Source organism: Eptatretus burgeri, chromosome 10 (genome assembly GCF_056783735.1).
Source record: "Eptatretus burgeri isolate ZD-2024b chromosome 10, Ebu_testis_v1, whole genome shotgun sequence".
NCBI classification, from domain to species: Eukaryota; Metazoa; Chordata; class Myxini; order Myxiniformes; family Myxinidae; genus Eptatretus; species Eptatretus burgeri.
The window spans coordinates 88,269,692-88,287,991 of record NC_140970.1 but is presented as its reverse complement, the minus strand read 5'-3'; the positions used below and the strand labels follow the sequence as shown (position 1 = coordinate 88,287,991).

Here is an 18,300-nt window from a genome sequence, read left to right as displayed (position 1 = left end):
GCAGGTATGTGCAGACTATTAACACGTTACATTTCTATTACCTTCCACAGGACCAACTTGTGAGACCATTTTTAAAAGAAGAAATGTATTCCATATTGGGAGGTCAAATAGGTTCAATGCATCATGACGCTTCAGTTTTTATAATAATACATTCAAACTAGAAAATAGAAATCAATGCAAATGCGTTGATGGATATCCGGAGTCTGCATTAAATGTGAACCCACTGTTATGTTTGATCTTAATTAAAGGTCCCGCTGTAAGAGGATTTCTGGAAAAAGAAAAAAAGAAAACAAAATTCCCAACTTACCGTCCCTCTTTCTTTTGTGGCTTTTACCCAAAAACAGACAACTCTTCTTTCTGGAATTTATTTATTTTTGTCCTGAGGAAAGTGTTTTTCTGTCATACAGCAAGTCAGACCCTCAACTAGAAATATTCATTTCACAGGTTGTGAGATGCTAAAGAATGCCAGTTCTGTTGGACATGCTACATGCATGCAATTCACAGCAATGACTGATCATGTGATAATTTTTTTTTTCATGCGGTCCGTGCGCTATGCCAGAACGAGTATGAGGGCCGCTGCGGTGGCGCTGAAGCTTTGGGCGCGGGCCCGTGTGGAACCGCCATGGGTGCAGATATTGGTGGTAGTAGAAAATATTCAAATGAAAGACAATTTGTATCCCACTGATAGGCCGGATCTGCATCCAGACCATAACCAAACTCTAATCGGCTGGTTCTTGTCACCTACCCAACTCATCCACCATGTTTTATCATGATCCGTCCATAACATAACCCCACCTTCCCCCACCCCACGCCAATCCCTCCTCCTTCCAAATTTCCAGTTTTCCCTCCTGAGAGTTTCCTTCTGTATCCATCTTGTCTACCCCATGCATCCTCTCCTCCCCACCGTCCTCCCCACACCCATTGTTTGTCCAAGTCTCACTCTATCTTGGCTTTCACCCCTGCTGTTCATATATATCTCTATCTCTCTCTGTCTCTCTCTGTCTCTGTCTCTCTCTCTCTCCACTGTGGCTGTTTTGTCCTGTTGTGTCCTGATCTGTTCAGCACCAGAGCTCTTCCAAGAGCATCGACTTTGTAAACAATTGTTTCTTTGAGATGTCATGCTATATATTGTTTTTTTGGCCCCATCTCTCAATGGTGCAGAATCGGTTTAAAAATTCTCGGATCCGGATCCAGATCTTCACCAAAATCTTATCAATTCATCCTTGTCACACACCCAACCTGTCCACCAAATTTCGTCCAAATCTGACCATAACTTTTTGAGACATAGTGCTCACAGACAAAGAAAGAGACAAGCAAGCCGGTAGGCGACATGGGTGGTCGCTAGACTAAGGCGAATTTGAAATATGTAGATAAGAGAACACATCAGATGGCATTTTTGCTGTTCGTTGTTCCATATAGGAACATGACGAGCAACTGTTCATTCATCATTTGTGTTCGATACCCTAACCCTACGTTAGGGAATCCCAACACGAACGTTGGGGTAAAAGCATATAGTAATATAATTGCATACTAGTCATACAGTTTTTGACGGATCAGGCTGAAAATTTTTGACAAAGAGCTTGATTATAGTGCACATAAAAGCCTGGAAGCCTATTTTTGATTTTCGAAAAAATAATTTTTTAAAGATTTTTCAAAAATTTCAAAGTCCCGTTGCTAGGCAACGGTGGTATCCATAGCAACGGTGCTCAAAAGCATAGAACTAGATCCTGGTATGAACCTACCTGTCAAGTTTCATCAAAATCGGTTGACTCCTCTGGCCTCCAGAGCTGTCCATTGCATGCAAACATGCAAACATACAAACAGACGGAAAAAGTGAAAATAAGGGTACTCAAGCGACCACCCAACATACATACAGACAGACGGAAAACCTGAGACTAAGGGTAGTCTCGCGACCACCCAACATACAGGGGTGAAAACATAATCTCCATTCACCTTCGCTGGCAAGTTAATTACAAAAGTGGAGAAGTTGAATGAAAAGGACAAAGTTTTCATCTCCATTAAATGAATAAGCGTAACTGACCATATAGCCATCATTATAACTGTCATAAGCAGCAAGCTCAAAATACGGCTCTCATGACAAACATCATGAGAAGCATGCTGAATTTAAAGCCGGTACGTATGTGATGTATGTGAAATGTACATTTTGAAAATAGAAGAGGAGTCGATAATTGGGCCATCACTCTGGGCATGATAATCAGACAAGTCAACTTCATAGATGTCGCTACAGGTGTTATAAAGAGGAAAGACCAACCTTAAAGCTATCATACAGAGCATACTGACTGTACCACTGTCATAATTAATCACACATTCACACCAATTACAATTGTAAAGTTCTGTTAAAATAGGGTACAGCACTTTGTATCAGATAGAGCACACCGACTGCATGACCACCAGAGCAACGATGGCGGACATGCCAACTGTACTGTCAGATGCAGCTGGCAGAAAACATAAGACTATCGGGCATACAAGATAGCTCAATGGCAGTGAGACAGGTGCAATAACTACAGTAGAGATTGAGAGAGCGGGTAGCAAGTGATAGCGAACAACACAGCAGCTGCATGATCAAATCACTTTTCTGACGTCCATTTGAAATAACTCAAACCACTCAGCCCTTCTTTGTCTGTCTGTTTATCTACCTCCTCTTCTTTATTTATAAAACTTTTTTTTTTTAGATCATATCTGTCCTCCAGACACATTACACAAGGAATTTTGACGCAGGAGGAGGACATTTGGCCCAGCAAGCCTGCGCTATATCAACAACGCATTATATATGGTACACATACAATATATGTATATGTATATGTATATGCTTAATTATAAAACAATTGTTTTTTTGAAGGGTGGGGTTGAACACAGTTGTAGGGTGAGGAATGAACAAACACAGACAGCATATTCACCTCTTGACGAGAGATACCACCTTCACGACAAAGGAATCTAATCATGCATCCATACGTATGCTACTGACTATTCCTGCCATTATCCATGGACCATCCATCCATCCATCCATCGGGACCATACTTTGTGCAGAGCGTTGGTGCTGCCAAAGCAGTCTCCTTGGCTATTGGGCACAATCCTGGACGGGTCGCCACTCCGACATAGGATACCGGCAAGCGAGTACCCATTTTGCCGACCTCAGAAGGATGACAGGCAGAGTCAACCACACCTGCTATTAATTCAACAACTGAGTGCGATTCGAACTCAGGATCCTGGGATCCTCACCCTACCACCCGAACCATTCAGCGAACACCAGGCATATCCTCTATCCCCAATGCTTCTGAGTACCTATCCAACTCAAATTTAAACCTTTCTCCTGTTTCTGCTACCACTACCTTTTGAGAGAGACCATTTCATGCCTTAACAACTCTGAATAAAAGACCTTTTGCCTCACTACCATCCCAACTCTCTTCTTTACTCCAAAGCTGTAGACCCTGGTATTCTCATGGTCCATTCTGCTAAAAAACCTCTTCTGTATTTATTTTGTTTCAACCCTTCATTTTCTTAAACATCTCTTCGGACATCTATGTGGTGTTGCTTTTCCATGGCCGTGACTGAGGTTCTCTGCCATTGTGCCCTCCTTCCTTTACCAAATTAAAATGCTCTGGAATATAAAAGGATCAGAGCTCTCATCTATGTATCCCATTGTATGTGTTAACAACTGTATTACATGAAAGATAATCGTCGTCTGTGAACGCACAGACAGGATGGTGTGTAGCAGACACATCTTGTTGGTGAGGATCCATGCGGAAATAGGCGGTGTGCCACAGGGTTCCTGGTACCCTAAAAGTGAGGGAGCGATGCGGTGAGTTGTATTTTAAGTGCCGCATGCGTGTATGTTATTCTTACCCGGGTCTTCATCTGCAATTTCTTCATTACCTCCACCACAAGCACCCTGCGGTTTCTGACAGCATAGTGATAAGAATAACATTGTGAGTTCCATTTTGTGAAGAGGATTGGGAAAAGTATACATGACAACAATGGCAAGCCGAAAGAAAAAGTTGTCAGACATTCTATAACGGCATGCAACATCGTGGTGATTAAACCAGCTCCAAAATCATTGGCCACCAGCTGCTTGAGAATAAGTTATCAAAAAGCTCATATCCTGGAATTGGAATACTTGGAACCAATGTGGGGAGATAATAAAAACTTTAAAACGTAAAAAAAAACAAAAAGAACAATCACAGGAAATTCTCTGAGCATCCTACAACTCCCTTTTAAGTTTCTCCAAAGTAAAACTAGTCCCAAATGCCTGTGATCGAAGCCCAAGTTTATTCCTGGCCGAGTTGAGGGCTATATTTGAGCAGTGAGTAATTCTGGATGTCAAGCACACTTCGCTTCGGACGTCATGGCACAACGAAGGGGCAGGATTGCGGGATCATGGAATGCAAGTGTCCTCAATAAAACGGAATACATGAAACACTCGCTCGATAAGCCTGCAATTCCCCCAATTTGATGCTTACAAAACGTGTCTCAATGTGTTCATGCATTTTGACAAGAATAACACTGTGGTGGAGCTGACAGGATGGCCTAGACCCTAGAGGTATGTACACTCGTCTCGAAGTCTAGTCGAGGTTCAAATCCCGACCCAGGTATAAACTGTCATTCACAGTGATGTGTGTGTGCCTTCCCTCGGATGGACATTAAACTGGACATCTCACTGCCATCATTGGTTGGTGGATGTTGAAGATCCCACGGTGTCCTTCACGAAGAGCAAGCGAGCTATCGCTGGCACAATGAACACATTCCAAATTCCTGCCCTGACTGGTGCTGGGAAGGCAATGGCAAACCACTCAGTATAACCCTTGCTAAAGGTGCTGTCACACCTTGACGATTTAGCCAGCAATGGCAATGTATAAAAATGTATTTAAAACGTTGGCGTACGCTGAAATTTTGATTTAAAAAAAAAAAGTTTTTGGCGTATTCATAACGAGTTGGTCGTATGCATAACGTATTAGTAACGTACACAGAACGTTTCGTTGTCTTATAGATAACTTTTACCAACGAATGATTAGCGTGTTGACGGCGTTCACAAGCCAGCGTATGCCGATCTCTGAAAAATGTGTCTAAAATGCTGGCACAAGTCTAATACGTTATGGGTAAGTTTGGTTTACGTGAAGAGCATGCTGAAAAATGATGAAGTACGCTGTCATACGTCATAGTAAGTCTAGTACGTCGTGAAATTTCAAGCATGCTGAAAGTTTTACGACGTACTCGCCGTATGGCTCACACGTTCCACTATGCTGGGAATAAGTTGTAGGCACGATATGCGATCGTTGACACAAGTTCATTGTAAGTTAATCATAAGTCGAAACACGTCGAGGTAATGTTTAGCATACCCGAAACTTAATTTCTCCGTGAAGGCACTTTTTCTTTTTTTCTCCTTGGCTCCGTGAAGGCACATGAAGAAATATCTGAAGTTGTTTTTTTTTTAGTCTATCACGAATTTTAAAATATATTCGGACATTTGCTTTTAAGTTTCGACGTCGATGTGACAATATCCTCAAACAGAAATTATTCACAGAGGAGGAACTAAGAATAAGACATGAGCAAACTGAAGAGGCAATCGGACGTGACGAAATATCGGAAGTTATTGTTTGTTTTTTTTAACGCTGCCAATACGCCATTATACGGTAGCTGTAAATTAGAAACACGTTCAGCAAGTTCTGTGGTCGTCCGGAAGACGTCAATCAAATTCATCTACATACGCCAATATGCGTTGGAGGTACGTTACACATAGGTTCAAAGCACGTTACTCATAGGTTAGAAATAAGTTTTGGGTACACTAAACATTACCTCGACGTATGAGTAACTTCCAAGTAACGTGCCTCGACGTGTGTCAACGATCGCATAACGTGCCTCGACGTGTGTCAACGATCGTGTAATGTGCCTACAACACGTTACTCATAGGTTATAAATAAGTTTCGGGTACACTAATCATTACCTCGACGTGTTTCGACTTATGAGTAACTTACAAGTAAAGCGTGCCAACGATCGCATAACGTGCCTACAACTTATGGCCAGCTTAGCGGAACGAGTGAGTCATACGCTGGCATACGTCGTAAAATTTCAAGCATGCTAAAATTTGAGGACAACCGCAAAGTACAACGATGAAAGCCAGCGTACTACGACGTATGGCAGTGTTTTTCAGCGTGCTCTTAATGTTATCAAAACTTACCCATAATGTATTCGACGTGTGCCAGCGTTTTAGACAAATTTTTCATAAGTCGGCATACGCTGGCTAAATCGTCAAGGTGTGACAGTGCCTTTAGAAACTGCTTAAGCAGTACTGGACCTGCCTTTTGGTAGAACACCAGAATACGAATATGAACACTGTGGTGACATACGTATGAAGGACTTGGTTTTGAATAGAATAACACAGTGGTGACATATGATAGGCCTATTGGAAAGCATAATAGTGTTCTGAAACTTCTATGATTAACTTTTAAAGGCAATATACATTTTCCGTATGCAACAATTTCAGAAAAAGACCGCACGTCCGCACACACTACATTTAAACCAGTCTAAATAACCCCCAGCATGTGACTTGTTCACTTTGGGACTACAATTTGTCTCATGTCGTCTCTACAATTTGCTGCGAGCAAAGTGAAAATGGCTTTTTGATCATTCAAGCCCAATCTTTCTGCAGAATTATGATTGTTTGTGACAATAAGTGTTTTTATACATCTCATTAATCATTTTGTCCCAGTCTTTTGTTTCAGGCTTCACAAGCTATATATTGGCAAGTTGCCCTAATTACAACCTTCATTCTGGCTTAATCAACTACAATACTACATATCCTTAAACGTTGGTATGTATACATAAGGCAATGAATGCTGCAATGGAGGTTTCATACCGAATAAATAAAATTATTTGTCTTGTCAGATGACTGTTGATTTATAATAAAACGTTTATCCTTATTATACTCTTAAAATTGTTAAAATGCAACAGCTTTTAAAAAATAGCAACTTTCCAAACTGTTAAACTGGAATGAACAATAAATAGATGTCGACGATTACAATTTGTGCACATACCTCCCCGCACCAGCAAGCAACAGCCCAAACTCTCCACACTTTCCATGTGTATGCTACATCCTAAATCATGAATACGTACATCCTAAGGGACTTTCAGTTGTGATGACGAGAAAGCTACGGATGTTACGTCATTTGGTTTTCGAGATGTAATGGGATGAGCCTGCACAAACCTCCCGAAGCGTTCGCTGCACGTGCAGATAGACGCTCTGTCCTGTCTTGCGGTAGTGCTTCTCGACGTACTCTGGGCCAAAACCCAGGAAAGTGTTCATGCAGACGTAGACACCACCTTTTGATTCCTGCTCTCCACAACGCCCCACAAAAACATTGGCAAATGGGAAATATACGATCAATGTCCTTGTAATTCAAAGAAAAGTAAGGCCTGCTGTTGGCTTAACAGTTAGGATTGCTGGCTTAAGATTCTAGGGACTTGAGTTCAAGCCCCTGTTTTTAACCGTTGAATTAACACCAGGTGGGTTGACTCAGCCCGTCATCCTTCCGAGGTTGCCAAAATACCAACTTACTGGTAACAGGAAGCACTACATCAGCAGGACAGCGGTGGCCCTAGAAAATGATGCAGCCTTAGGCTGCACATGAATGAATGAATAAATAAATAAATAAATAAGTAAATGAAAAGCACACTGATGTCTCATAATACACTTGTCCTACATGTAGTAGGTGTACAAGCTCCTCCATTAACCTTATAATTGCTACAGAGAAGAAAGTTTAAAAGGAACTTTAAATGTTATGCCCAATCCAAGCAGATCCTCTTATACGACACGACATCATCTTGTGATTTGGGAGGTTAAGCACCATGATTGTTTTGATACAGAAATATTAAAATTTACCATCGCGTATCGAGAACACATTGACGAAACACTATTCGAGTCATTATTTGTCTATAAACTAGTAACATGCGTCCACAACCATCATCCTTTACCATGTTATCGAATGTCAGCTGAGGCCCTCATTTTTCCACCTTTATTCACTTTTACATTTGTTTTCTCTGCAAACGCTTTTGACACGAAACTTTCAACATAGGAGCACCTACCCATCGATAAATTTTTTAACAACGTTACATGATTATTGGATGGAAAAATGCAGCCAGAATTCCAAAAAGTCTGTTTTATGGAGGCATGGGTTGTGAAGCGTTTCATGTATCAGGAATAACTTCAAAATGTTTTCTCATTGCCAATAAGAAGAAGAAAAAAATAACAGAACAAAAACATTTGGATGTTTAGAATTCTTTAAAATCCAGGCATAATATCGTGATCGTACCAAATGAGTGAAAACATAATCTACTGAACCAGGTGGGAACGCATCTCACATTTCATCACGATTGATGGGAATGAAAAGAAGAAGCGGAGATTATGAGTAATTTCCACGCAATGTGAATCGCATGGTCGAGTTGTCTCATGCACCGTGTACATGTTTAATCCATCCACCTGTTACAGGGTGGAAAAAAAAAACCACCTGCTTGTTGTCATGCCAAAAAGGTCTCTGGTAAACAGCATGATGTTTTTTTGTAAATGGAATCGTTGCCGTCGAGACGTCTTGGCCATTCATTCCATCCAAATAAGCATCCGAGTAATATTTCCTTTGAAGCATGAATTCGTTTCATTTCACCATTTTATAACTTCAATACATGCGTAACGGGATAGGTCAGAGGTAGTGAACTCATCTTTGAACAATTATTGTCCGTGTTTGATTCCCAGCACAACTGCAATGTCCGTATTTGATTCCCAGCACAACTGCAAACTGCCATCATGGTTATTCACAGGAAGGATTATGTATCAATGAGTTTGGGCGTTTCCTTGTGCTTTCCTTGATGCACGACATGCTCTGAGATGCATCACTAGGATGACACCTAAACCGAAATGGCATTTTTTTAGTCAAATCTGATCTGTCATCGTCGTGAAGGTCAGTTGTGAGCATGTGACCAAATAAGAACTTGGAGTTACTGTTTTGCATCTTGTTCCTCAAGACGAACTTTTCCGATCAACATTTACAATTGTAAGAAACCCATGAGCAGATTATTCAGCAATTTTTCAGACATTGACACACATATATTTTCCTCTTCAACCTCCTATTCCATCCCTACATATCAATTCTTAAACGACCCCTTTACTGCGTCAGACAAGCAGAGCCACATCTCTGTGAACTCAACACAACACCCGATTTAACCCGTTAAAAATAACCCACAGTCTCCAAGCCCCAGACGTCGCATCCCATCCCTCGCCTGATCTCTCTCTCCCAGGTTGGGGGGGATTTCTCAACCAAATCGATTTCACAAACAGGCACCCATGACAGATCTGCACTCACTCTAGGTAGATCTCTAACGATTAATGTAAATCAACATAAGCAAGTTCCGAAACCAAATATATTGGTCAAAGTTGTACGACAGCCTGAACAAGGTATTCATTGTGAAACTAACTAATTATATGAAAGTCCAGAAAACCTTAGAAACATGTTCTGAGTTCATCTTTGGGATTGGGTTTGTAACACCTGGATCTTTTTGAATTTTTTTTATTTTAAAGAACCCCTATTGGAAAAAAAAAAGTACAAGGAAATGCCTTATGTGGAAAGGAAGTGTCAGTTGCTGTTTAGTAACAATGAAGTATTTTAATAAAAAGTAATCTTATAACACCAATCACCATACACTCCGTAGATGTGACGAGTTGTTTATAAAACAGTTGCTCATTTACCAGATAGTTCATTGAAAGGTCTTCACACATGCCATGTCAACAAAAATATTGGAGCAGTAAGGGACTGCCAAAACGCCAAATAGTTGTCACCGTCACCAACACTATGTACCAAACACTAGTACATAATCAGACATGTATAAATAACTCACCATTCCTTCTTCTAGGCCAGGCACCCACGAGGAGAAAGGTGGCTACAGAATGGGTTTCATCCCAAAATCCCAAAGCTCGAGGGACTCACTTTTCTTTCCATGATTTTGAAAGTTTGAACCATACCACATCTTATGTTAAAGGTTCTCATCGGGAAACGCACCAGTTTTCTTGTGAGAGGCGAAACAAGAAATATTTCTGCAAACTATTTGCGACGGAGTCCAATTGCAGAGGTTGGTTGGGTTCAGAAGAATATATTTTTCTTGGAGACGAGAGAGAATTTTTTGACAAATGACTACGCGTTGGAATTGCCATTAAGTCGACTTTAATGTGTGGTTATTGATCATAAAATATTTGTCGTACTTTTCGTTGAGAATGGGGGATGTGACGTCATAATTTGCACTCCGTAAAAAACAAAAACAATTCCATGTGATTTCACAAGCACAAGAAAGGAGATAAATATATTTACCTTTGCCATTGAAGGTCGATGGAGGCTATGTTTTCACTCCTGTTTGTTTCTCTGTTTGTGAGCAGGATATCTGAAAAAGTTATGGACGGATTCAAAGAAAACTTAATGGACACGTCGGGTGTGTGACAAGGACGAATTGATGAGACTTTGTTGAAGATCCGGATCCGGACATTGGAATTCATTAATTTTTCAAGTGATTCTTCACCATTGAGAGATGGAGCCAAAAACAATATATTGCATAATATTTCAAAAAGTTATGCAAGAGTTATGACAAAACTTGGGGCAAGAGTTGGGGAGGTGACAAGAACAAGCCGAATAAAGTTGGTTAAGTTCCAGGTGCAGATCCGGCCTATCAATGGGATACAAAACGCAAACTGTTCAGCCTGGTGGAGGTAAGTGCTCTACTGAGTGCCGTTCTAGTTCGCAATTGAAATGGAAATCAGAGGAAAGAAGGAAAAGGATAGAATGCAAGATTTCAATTGGGCCCTCTCAAAGGTGTTTTGGACAATTAGTATTGGACCTAGGGTTTCTTTACTCTGTCCAGACCGTTTGTCATTTGCTTTCAGATCTTGTTCCTAAACCTGATGATGATTGATGTCAATTAAAATGTATAAACGTTCGGCTACGGACAATTTGGACATACTGAAAGGAAACGCACGTATCAACTACATATCTAAACTTTAAATGGTGAAATAAAAATGAAAGTTTAATGAGGAATAAAAGAGAAATTAGGTTGTATTTTATCAAAACAAAAACAAACAAACAAACAAATAAACCAATGTCACCCTTAGGGTGACCCGTATCTTGCCAAAAGGTGACCACATGTGACTTCTTTAAGGTCACACTGAGGTGAACAGAGCTGCTATCCACCAGGAGCGACTCCTTGAGGAATATCTGCCTACGAGAGATTCCGACGAGAATCGTTCTACAGAGTAACCATGAAAAATATGTGTTTGCCTCATAACGTCACCAAATGACGTCATAATGTCTCAAGCTTGACATATCTAGAAAGCACTCATCGAGGTGTTAAATTTGAGGTACTATACGATATGGTTCCTAAAACTTGAAAATTTGACCTTGGGGTCGAATATGTTTGACCTGAGGTGCTAACCATGAAGGTCAAGGTCAATTGCCACCAAAAATTAATCAGCTGAGCGCCAGACCATGAACTATATTCCCATGAAGTTTGAAGACGATCCGATCAAAATTACTCAAAAAATAAGGGTTTCGTCGACTCCCCTGATTTGCGACAAAGTGACCTTGACCTTTGACCCTGACCTTCAAAATTTTATGCGCTGAAAGGGACCTCTATCGGCATCTGATATGCGAAGTTACAAAAATTTCCAATGATAACTGTGCTCTGCAGAATTTTTTCTACGTGATTACAAATAAAAAATAAAAAAACATACAAGCTGACTAACATATCTTGCAAAAACTTCGTTTTGGCAAGATAAAAAAAACCGATGTCATTTTAATTGCTTGACAGTCAAAAATTGGTAATAGGAGATATGGAAGACTTGAATATTAACCGTAACAGCTAATTAAAAAAAAGATATTCCAGTACTTTCAAGGGCTTTAAAAGAAAAACATTGAAAACATTTAAGTAAGTTGTCCACCATGACACACCACTTTAAAAGAAATCGATAAGAACATCCTAAGATCAAACATGAGAGGAACAAATTATTATATTTTCGGCAAGAGGAGATAAATGCGATCTTTTATGTTAACTTTCATCTCACTGTGAATTTAAATAAATACGTTTGATTTTGACGTACACGTTATAAAAATTAATAATTTATTTTTAAAATGCAGTAAACTTCACAAAGACAATAGCCACTCCAGATTGTCAGGAGCATATTTGAAAAATATTCTGACTGTATTTAGACGTTTTGGCATAATCTGACCATATTTTGAAGGAAACTGATTGTGACCATATTTCGAAGATTCGGTAACTTATATAATCCGTAAATTGTGTTTAAAATCGTGAATTTTGCTCCTTCTTTATGCTCCAATTCGTTTATTTTTTGTCATACAGGAACATCAGGCCACTTTCTGAACTCGTATCAATCCCCTTCGCACTGTGATATGACTTGTTATAAAAGTGGAATTACATAACCCTAACAAAAATAAAAGTTTCCATCAATGTCATTGAATTTCAATTGCTATTGAATTTCAAATCTTTCTAAAAATTTTATGAACCCTAACCCTAATTTATAAATTAATGTTTATCGGGTATGTACGTACATTCCGAACCCTAACCTAACCCGAACACCTAAAGGAACCCTATATCTCACGTAAAATAAAGAAAATATTATGTATACATTTGAGAAATCAAAAAAGCTGAATATAAATTCATATATACACCGGCCACTGTTTTTCACTCTTTGCACGTTCACCATGTATGATCGCATGAACTCTTTGACCCAGCATCCTTGGGACTTTTCTTCTTGGTACTATAAATGGCATTCCCTGTAATTTAGAAAACGTATTTGGAAGATATTTTCATGTCTTTTTAGCCAAGCAGTTATCTAGCTACCATGTGCAGCCTGCAGCTGCTAGTTGCATCATTTTCTAGGGGTGTGGTTGATGCAGTTCCCTCTATTATGAGTACACTGGTACTCATTTCACCAACCTCGGAAGGATGACAGACTGAGTCAACCCAACCTGGTGTTAATTCAACAGCCCGACAGGAGCTCAAACTCAGGACCCAAAGATCTTAAGCCAGCCACTTTAATCATGAAGCCAACACCAGGCTTATCTCTTTTGCTAATTTAATATGAGGTATCGTGTTAAAGGTTAGAGTACAATATGGAAAAGATGGTCCAAATGACCTTCATACTTTATTATTTCTTCTGTATACCGAGTTATACTTCTGTATACTGTATACTAACCACGTGTGCTGCTCTTCCACATGGGCCACATGGACTCTTGGCACTGCTAAGGAAATTCAAATTTAAAGACAGATTACATAGGGGAAACCTACAAAACACAGAAGTGGGGAAATGATAGCTGAGACTCAAACATTTTGAGCTGGAAGTTGAGGAGCTCGCTAAACAAAATTCGACACTGATTCCTCAAATACATTTAATACAAACGCTTATGCTGACATTTACTATGAAATAACTATTTTATAATTTATTCCCAATTAATCCCGAAACCATATCTGTTACAATATATGAAGTTTGCCTACACAGCAAGTTGCAATGTGGGGATCCAATCTAAACTTAGGCTTCCGGTTCCAGTTCTGGGTTTGGAGCATCGGCAGGTTCTCTCAGGGGTCTCTGCCGACTTTCTCAAAGTTAAGTTTCCGGTCAATTTTTTGTCCTGTTTAACTGTTTATTTTCTCACCTACATGTTACTGTGTGTTCCTAGTTCGGTTTTGTATCAAACATCATGCTGTTTTGTGAGGTTTTGTCGACCTTGTCTTACCAGGTTTCTTGAGGCCTACCCATCCTTCCTCTCTAGGTGTACAATCGTTTTTATTTGTAGTCTCTCCTTATTACCTGCAATTGCTATTTTCCCCACTTTCCCAACACCCCCATCCCTCCCAATTAAACACTCTGTTTCTTGTCTTAAATTTAAAGGGGGAAACCCCCCCCCCCAAAAAAACTACCTTCCTCCCTGCATATCCACGAATCGCGATCCCTCTTTTCTTCCTCTTCTTCTTCCGGCACACCATCTTTCTTCTATTTGAGCTGACCCACTCTCTCCATTACCCTCACAATTTCTTCCAACAACCTTCCATTCCCGAATCTTACCTAACCTTCAAAAACCCATTTTAAATTAATAATTTTCCTTGTATCCTTTTGATCAAAACACCTCCTGTAACCACGTGTCTCTCTCCACCCCCTTCCTGATACTTTTCATCGACCCAGCAGCTTCACTCTGCGTTTACAGTTCCAAATTCACTATACTTCAACCTTCCCTTTTCTGAATGTTATGCAATCCTTATTTAAAATAAATCAATAAATCCACTTTTGACGATACACCTCCCATAGCCACGTGCTTCTCCCGTAACCATGTGATCTGTTTCCACCCTGTGCATTTACCGATCCAAATTCACCAATCACTTCACGTTTTTTCTACAACCTTTCCATTACCTAATCTGATGAAAACTCTCTCAAAAAATAATAATAAAAACGATCTTGTCATGCTTCATCTTTCTCTTTCACCCATGTGGTTCTCTTTACTGTATCATAATGCACTACTCTTCTTCTATTTCAACTGACTGTTCTCAATTCGACCTCTCCTTCATACCAAGCCTAAAAAAATACAACTGTTACAATGTTTCTTCTCTCCATTCTCTTAAGTCACCTTCATTGCATCCATCAAGAAATGTCTTTAATCACTTTTCTGACCGAACTTTCCATCAATCATTCTTTTTTTCCAACTTCAGCGCCAACTCACCCCTCTCAAAGCAACCATCACACTCTTCTCCCTCCAAGCCTCCCTCTCACCTTTCTCAAAAACTACCCCCTCACCATTCTCCCACCATTCACCCCCCTCACTCACCATTTTCAAAGTTTCCCCCCCTCACATCCACAAAGCTGCCTCAGTCCACTGCCCTCTCACCTCCATCTCATCACTCCACCTCCTCAAATCCTCAACTGCCTTCTGCCCCCTCTCTTGCCCCCCTCTCCCCCAGCACCACAGAGCCTTTTCTCCTCCTCATCCAGCCCCTCCCCTCTTCTGCAATCCCCCACACTCTTTCAACAACTCTCCTTACCCCCCCTCCTCCCTTGTCCTACCCTCCCCTCCCCTCCCATCCCCTGCACCCAAAGCCTCCTACCCTGCTTCATTAACAGTGTGGACCTCAAATATCCAGGGTCTTCGCTCAAACCTTACAGATCTTTCCATGCAGGTTGCCAATTACAAAGCAGACATAATCTTCCTTACAGACTTTCCTCCCTCAAGACGTCTCTGACTGGCAAGTAACTCTTCCTGAGCCTCGTCCTGGTGGAGGAGTTGCTCTCTTCATCAAAGACCCTCACTCTCCATGCACTTCCTCACTACTCCACACCCCCAGGAATACCTCTGGCTACAGCTTCCCCTCCACTCCCATCTCATGTTTATATGTGGACTGTACCGTCCACCAAACAGTGACGACTCCATTTTACACCTCACTGTCCAAAAACATGGACCAACTTCTATCTTCTCATCTGAACTCTCTCTTCCTCATATGTAGTGACCTCAATTATCATCATGCAAGTTGGCTTGGTGTAGGTACTTCTCTCACCTGTCATGGCACTTCAGCAAAAGACTTCTGTGACTCATTGGGACTGACTCAACTTCCCGACCCGGATCTCAACCAATGGTACTCCATCTCTTCTGGATCTGATTTTGACAAATTTCCCTGAAAATATCTGCTGTTCTTCCTCCACTCCAATCGGTTCTTCTGATCACGTCCTTGTCAAAGTAGACATCTCTCTGGCTATTATCAGAGAACCAGCTCAGCGCCGTCGAGTCTGGCATTTCACTCAGGCTGACTGGCAGGGTCTCCAAGCAACCATCAAACTTCCAGACTGGTCTCCCATCGCTACTTCCTCCGATGTAGGTCTCCCATTCCCATCAACTTCTCCTGGGAATTCTTCCAAAGAAACTTGCTCTCCCTCATGCACAGATTTATCCCCTCTCGTCTTCAGTTGTCCTACCCTTTCTCCCGCCCATGGTTCACTGAAGCTTGTGGCAAGGCAGTTGTCCTGAAACAACTTGCCTTTGCCTCATGGAAAGCAAACCCAACTGAGGGTAATCTAAGTTCCTTCCATAAAGCTCGGAATAAGTGTGCATCTACCCTCAGGAGAGCCAGAAAACAACATCTTTATAAGTTCAAGTCTGAACTCTCAAACCTCTCTCCCTCCTCCAAATCCTGGTGGTGTCTAATCAAATCTGTTTCTGGTGTATGTTCCCCCTCCATCCCTCCCTTCCCTCAAATGACTGCACTGCTGACACCTCACGTGAAAAGGCTGAATGCCTAAACTCGGTGTTTGCATCAAAATCTTGTGTCCGAAACCCATCGCTTTCTGTCCCCACCTTAGCCAGTCGCACCCAACTGTCCATGGACTCTGTGTCCTTTTCTTCTGACAAAGTGGAGAGTTTGCTGTCAAACCTCGACTCAGATTCTGCAACTGGTCCAGACGGCATCAGCCCACGTGTCCTAAAAACCTGCTCTTCTATGCTTGCTCACCCTCTCTCTGTTCCAATCACCCTCTCATTTGTTCAAGGTCATCTGCCATCTGCTTGGAAATCAGCAAGCATTACTGCTCTGGATAAAAAGGTGCAAAAACAGATCCCTGCAACTACAGACCAATCAGCTTTCTCCCCATCATCAGCAAGGTTATGGAATCCATCATCGCTTCAGACATTAAATCCTTCCTCTTCTCCAATGGCTTGATTTCTGATCATCTATTTGGTTTCAGATCAGGTCACTCTACACTGGATATGCTGCTTCTGCCCTCCCAACAATGGATGGAGGTCCTCAATGCCGGACATGAAGTCAGAGCCATATCCCTAAACACATCGCGTGCTTTTGACACGTCCTTGGATACCATAGGAAGAGAGTTTGGTGAGCAGGGCAGGGTGCCAGACCATCTCCACTCATGGCTTGCAAACTTCTCTCCTGTCACAGTCAACATGTGGCCCTAAATGGAGTTCTTTCATCCCCTCTTCCTGTCCAGGCTGGAGTTCCTCAAGGCAGCGTTCTGGACCTTGTTCTTTTTCTGGTTTTCATCAATGATCTCTCCGACTCTCTGGAAAATCCTCTTTTTCTCTTTGCTGATGACTCCACCCTCTGCCGTACCATCTGTCATCCCTCAGATCAGCAAACAGTAGTCTCAGACCCGCAAGAAGCAGCTTCTTCGCTCTCTACAGATCTGGGTAAAATCACAAACCGTTCCAACATGTGGAACATGTCTTTCAATCCTGACAAATCTCACACTCTCACTATGTCTCTCCGAAAGGACCATTTGCCCCCCCCCACCCCCTTTTAATTTCTCAACAATCCTCTGGAAGAAGTCCTTTCTTTCAAACTTCTGGGTCTCACTTTCTGCCATGATATTTCCTGGGAAAGCCACATTTCCAACCTGGCCTCCAAAGCCAGTCTCCGACTAGGAATCCTCCGTCATGCAAAGTCCTTCCTCGGCCCACCTGAGCTCCTGACCACATACAAAGCTTTCGTCCACAGCCTGATGGAGTACTGCTCTCTGTGGTGGAGTCTGCGGGCCTGCGGGGAAGGGCATGGTGGTGTGGGAGTGGTCGGAGTGGTCATCGTATCTGCAAGGGATATAAGGTGTGCGCGCCGCCTGAGGCGTCGTAGGAATGCAGTAGTCGAACGCGGCTTGTGCGTGTGCATACGTAATAAAGGAGAGCCGCCGGGCAGAGTACGCCCGCGCTCGCGCTTGTGCAACACAGCCCGGCTCGACTGTTCCTCCGCTCGTGTCTGCCTGCTAAGCATCTTCCATTCAGTACATTACAGTTGGCTGACAAGGATCTTCGGATCGGCGTGTGCAGGGCGGCAAGTAACCCGGGCGGTTCCAAGCTACGGAGCCAAGGGTCTCGCCAGCACGAGCATGGCAGATGGTCGGGGCACGGCGCACGGACGCGTACCCGTGTTCGGGGGAGATGAGTTCGAGTTGTTTTCTGAACAGTTGGGTTGCTATTTTCGTGCGAATGATGTAGAGGATGAAGAGAAACGCAAGGCGATCTTGCTCGCCTCGCTATCAATGGAGCACTACCGGCTGCTGAGTGATTTGGTGGCTCCAAATAGGCCCAGTGATGACGTGCTATCCTTTCAGGACATCGTGGCGAAAATGAAGACCCACTTGGCGCCAGAGAAGTCGTTACATCTCGCGCGGTTCCAGTTCGATCATCTCGCTAAGGGTAGCGAGGAGCGCGTTGCGGACTTCATAGCACGGGTGAAGCATTCGGCTGTGCCGTG

General features: G+C 42.1%; 1 protein-coding gene across 7 annotated transcripts in view; it reads right to left on the bottom strand.

Annotated features, from left to right (window-relative positions):
• LOC147019045 (ubiquitin carboxyl-terminal hydrolase 13-like) overlaps positions 1-18,300 on the bottom strand; it is a 115,761-nt gene that overhangs the window by 82,068 nt on the left and 15,393 nt on the right. For 4 of the 7 annotated variants that reach the window (XM_085899245.1, XM_085899242.1, XM_085899243.1 and 1 more), the window contains exons 2-3: positions 7,220-7,345; positions 3,865-3,919 (exon numbers count right to left, since the gene is read on the bottom strand). In XM_085899245.1, coding sequence (XP_085755371.1) covers positions 3,865-3,919; positions 7,220-7,345 — 181 coding nt within the window. Of the gene's footprint in view, positions 1-3,864; positions 3,920-7,219; positions 7,352-13,258; positions 13,305-18,300 lie in introns of those variants that run through there. The other 3 variants (XM_085899241.1, XM_085899240.1, XM_085899244.1) reach the window with 2 other exon arrangements.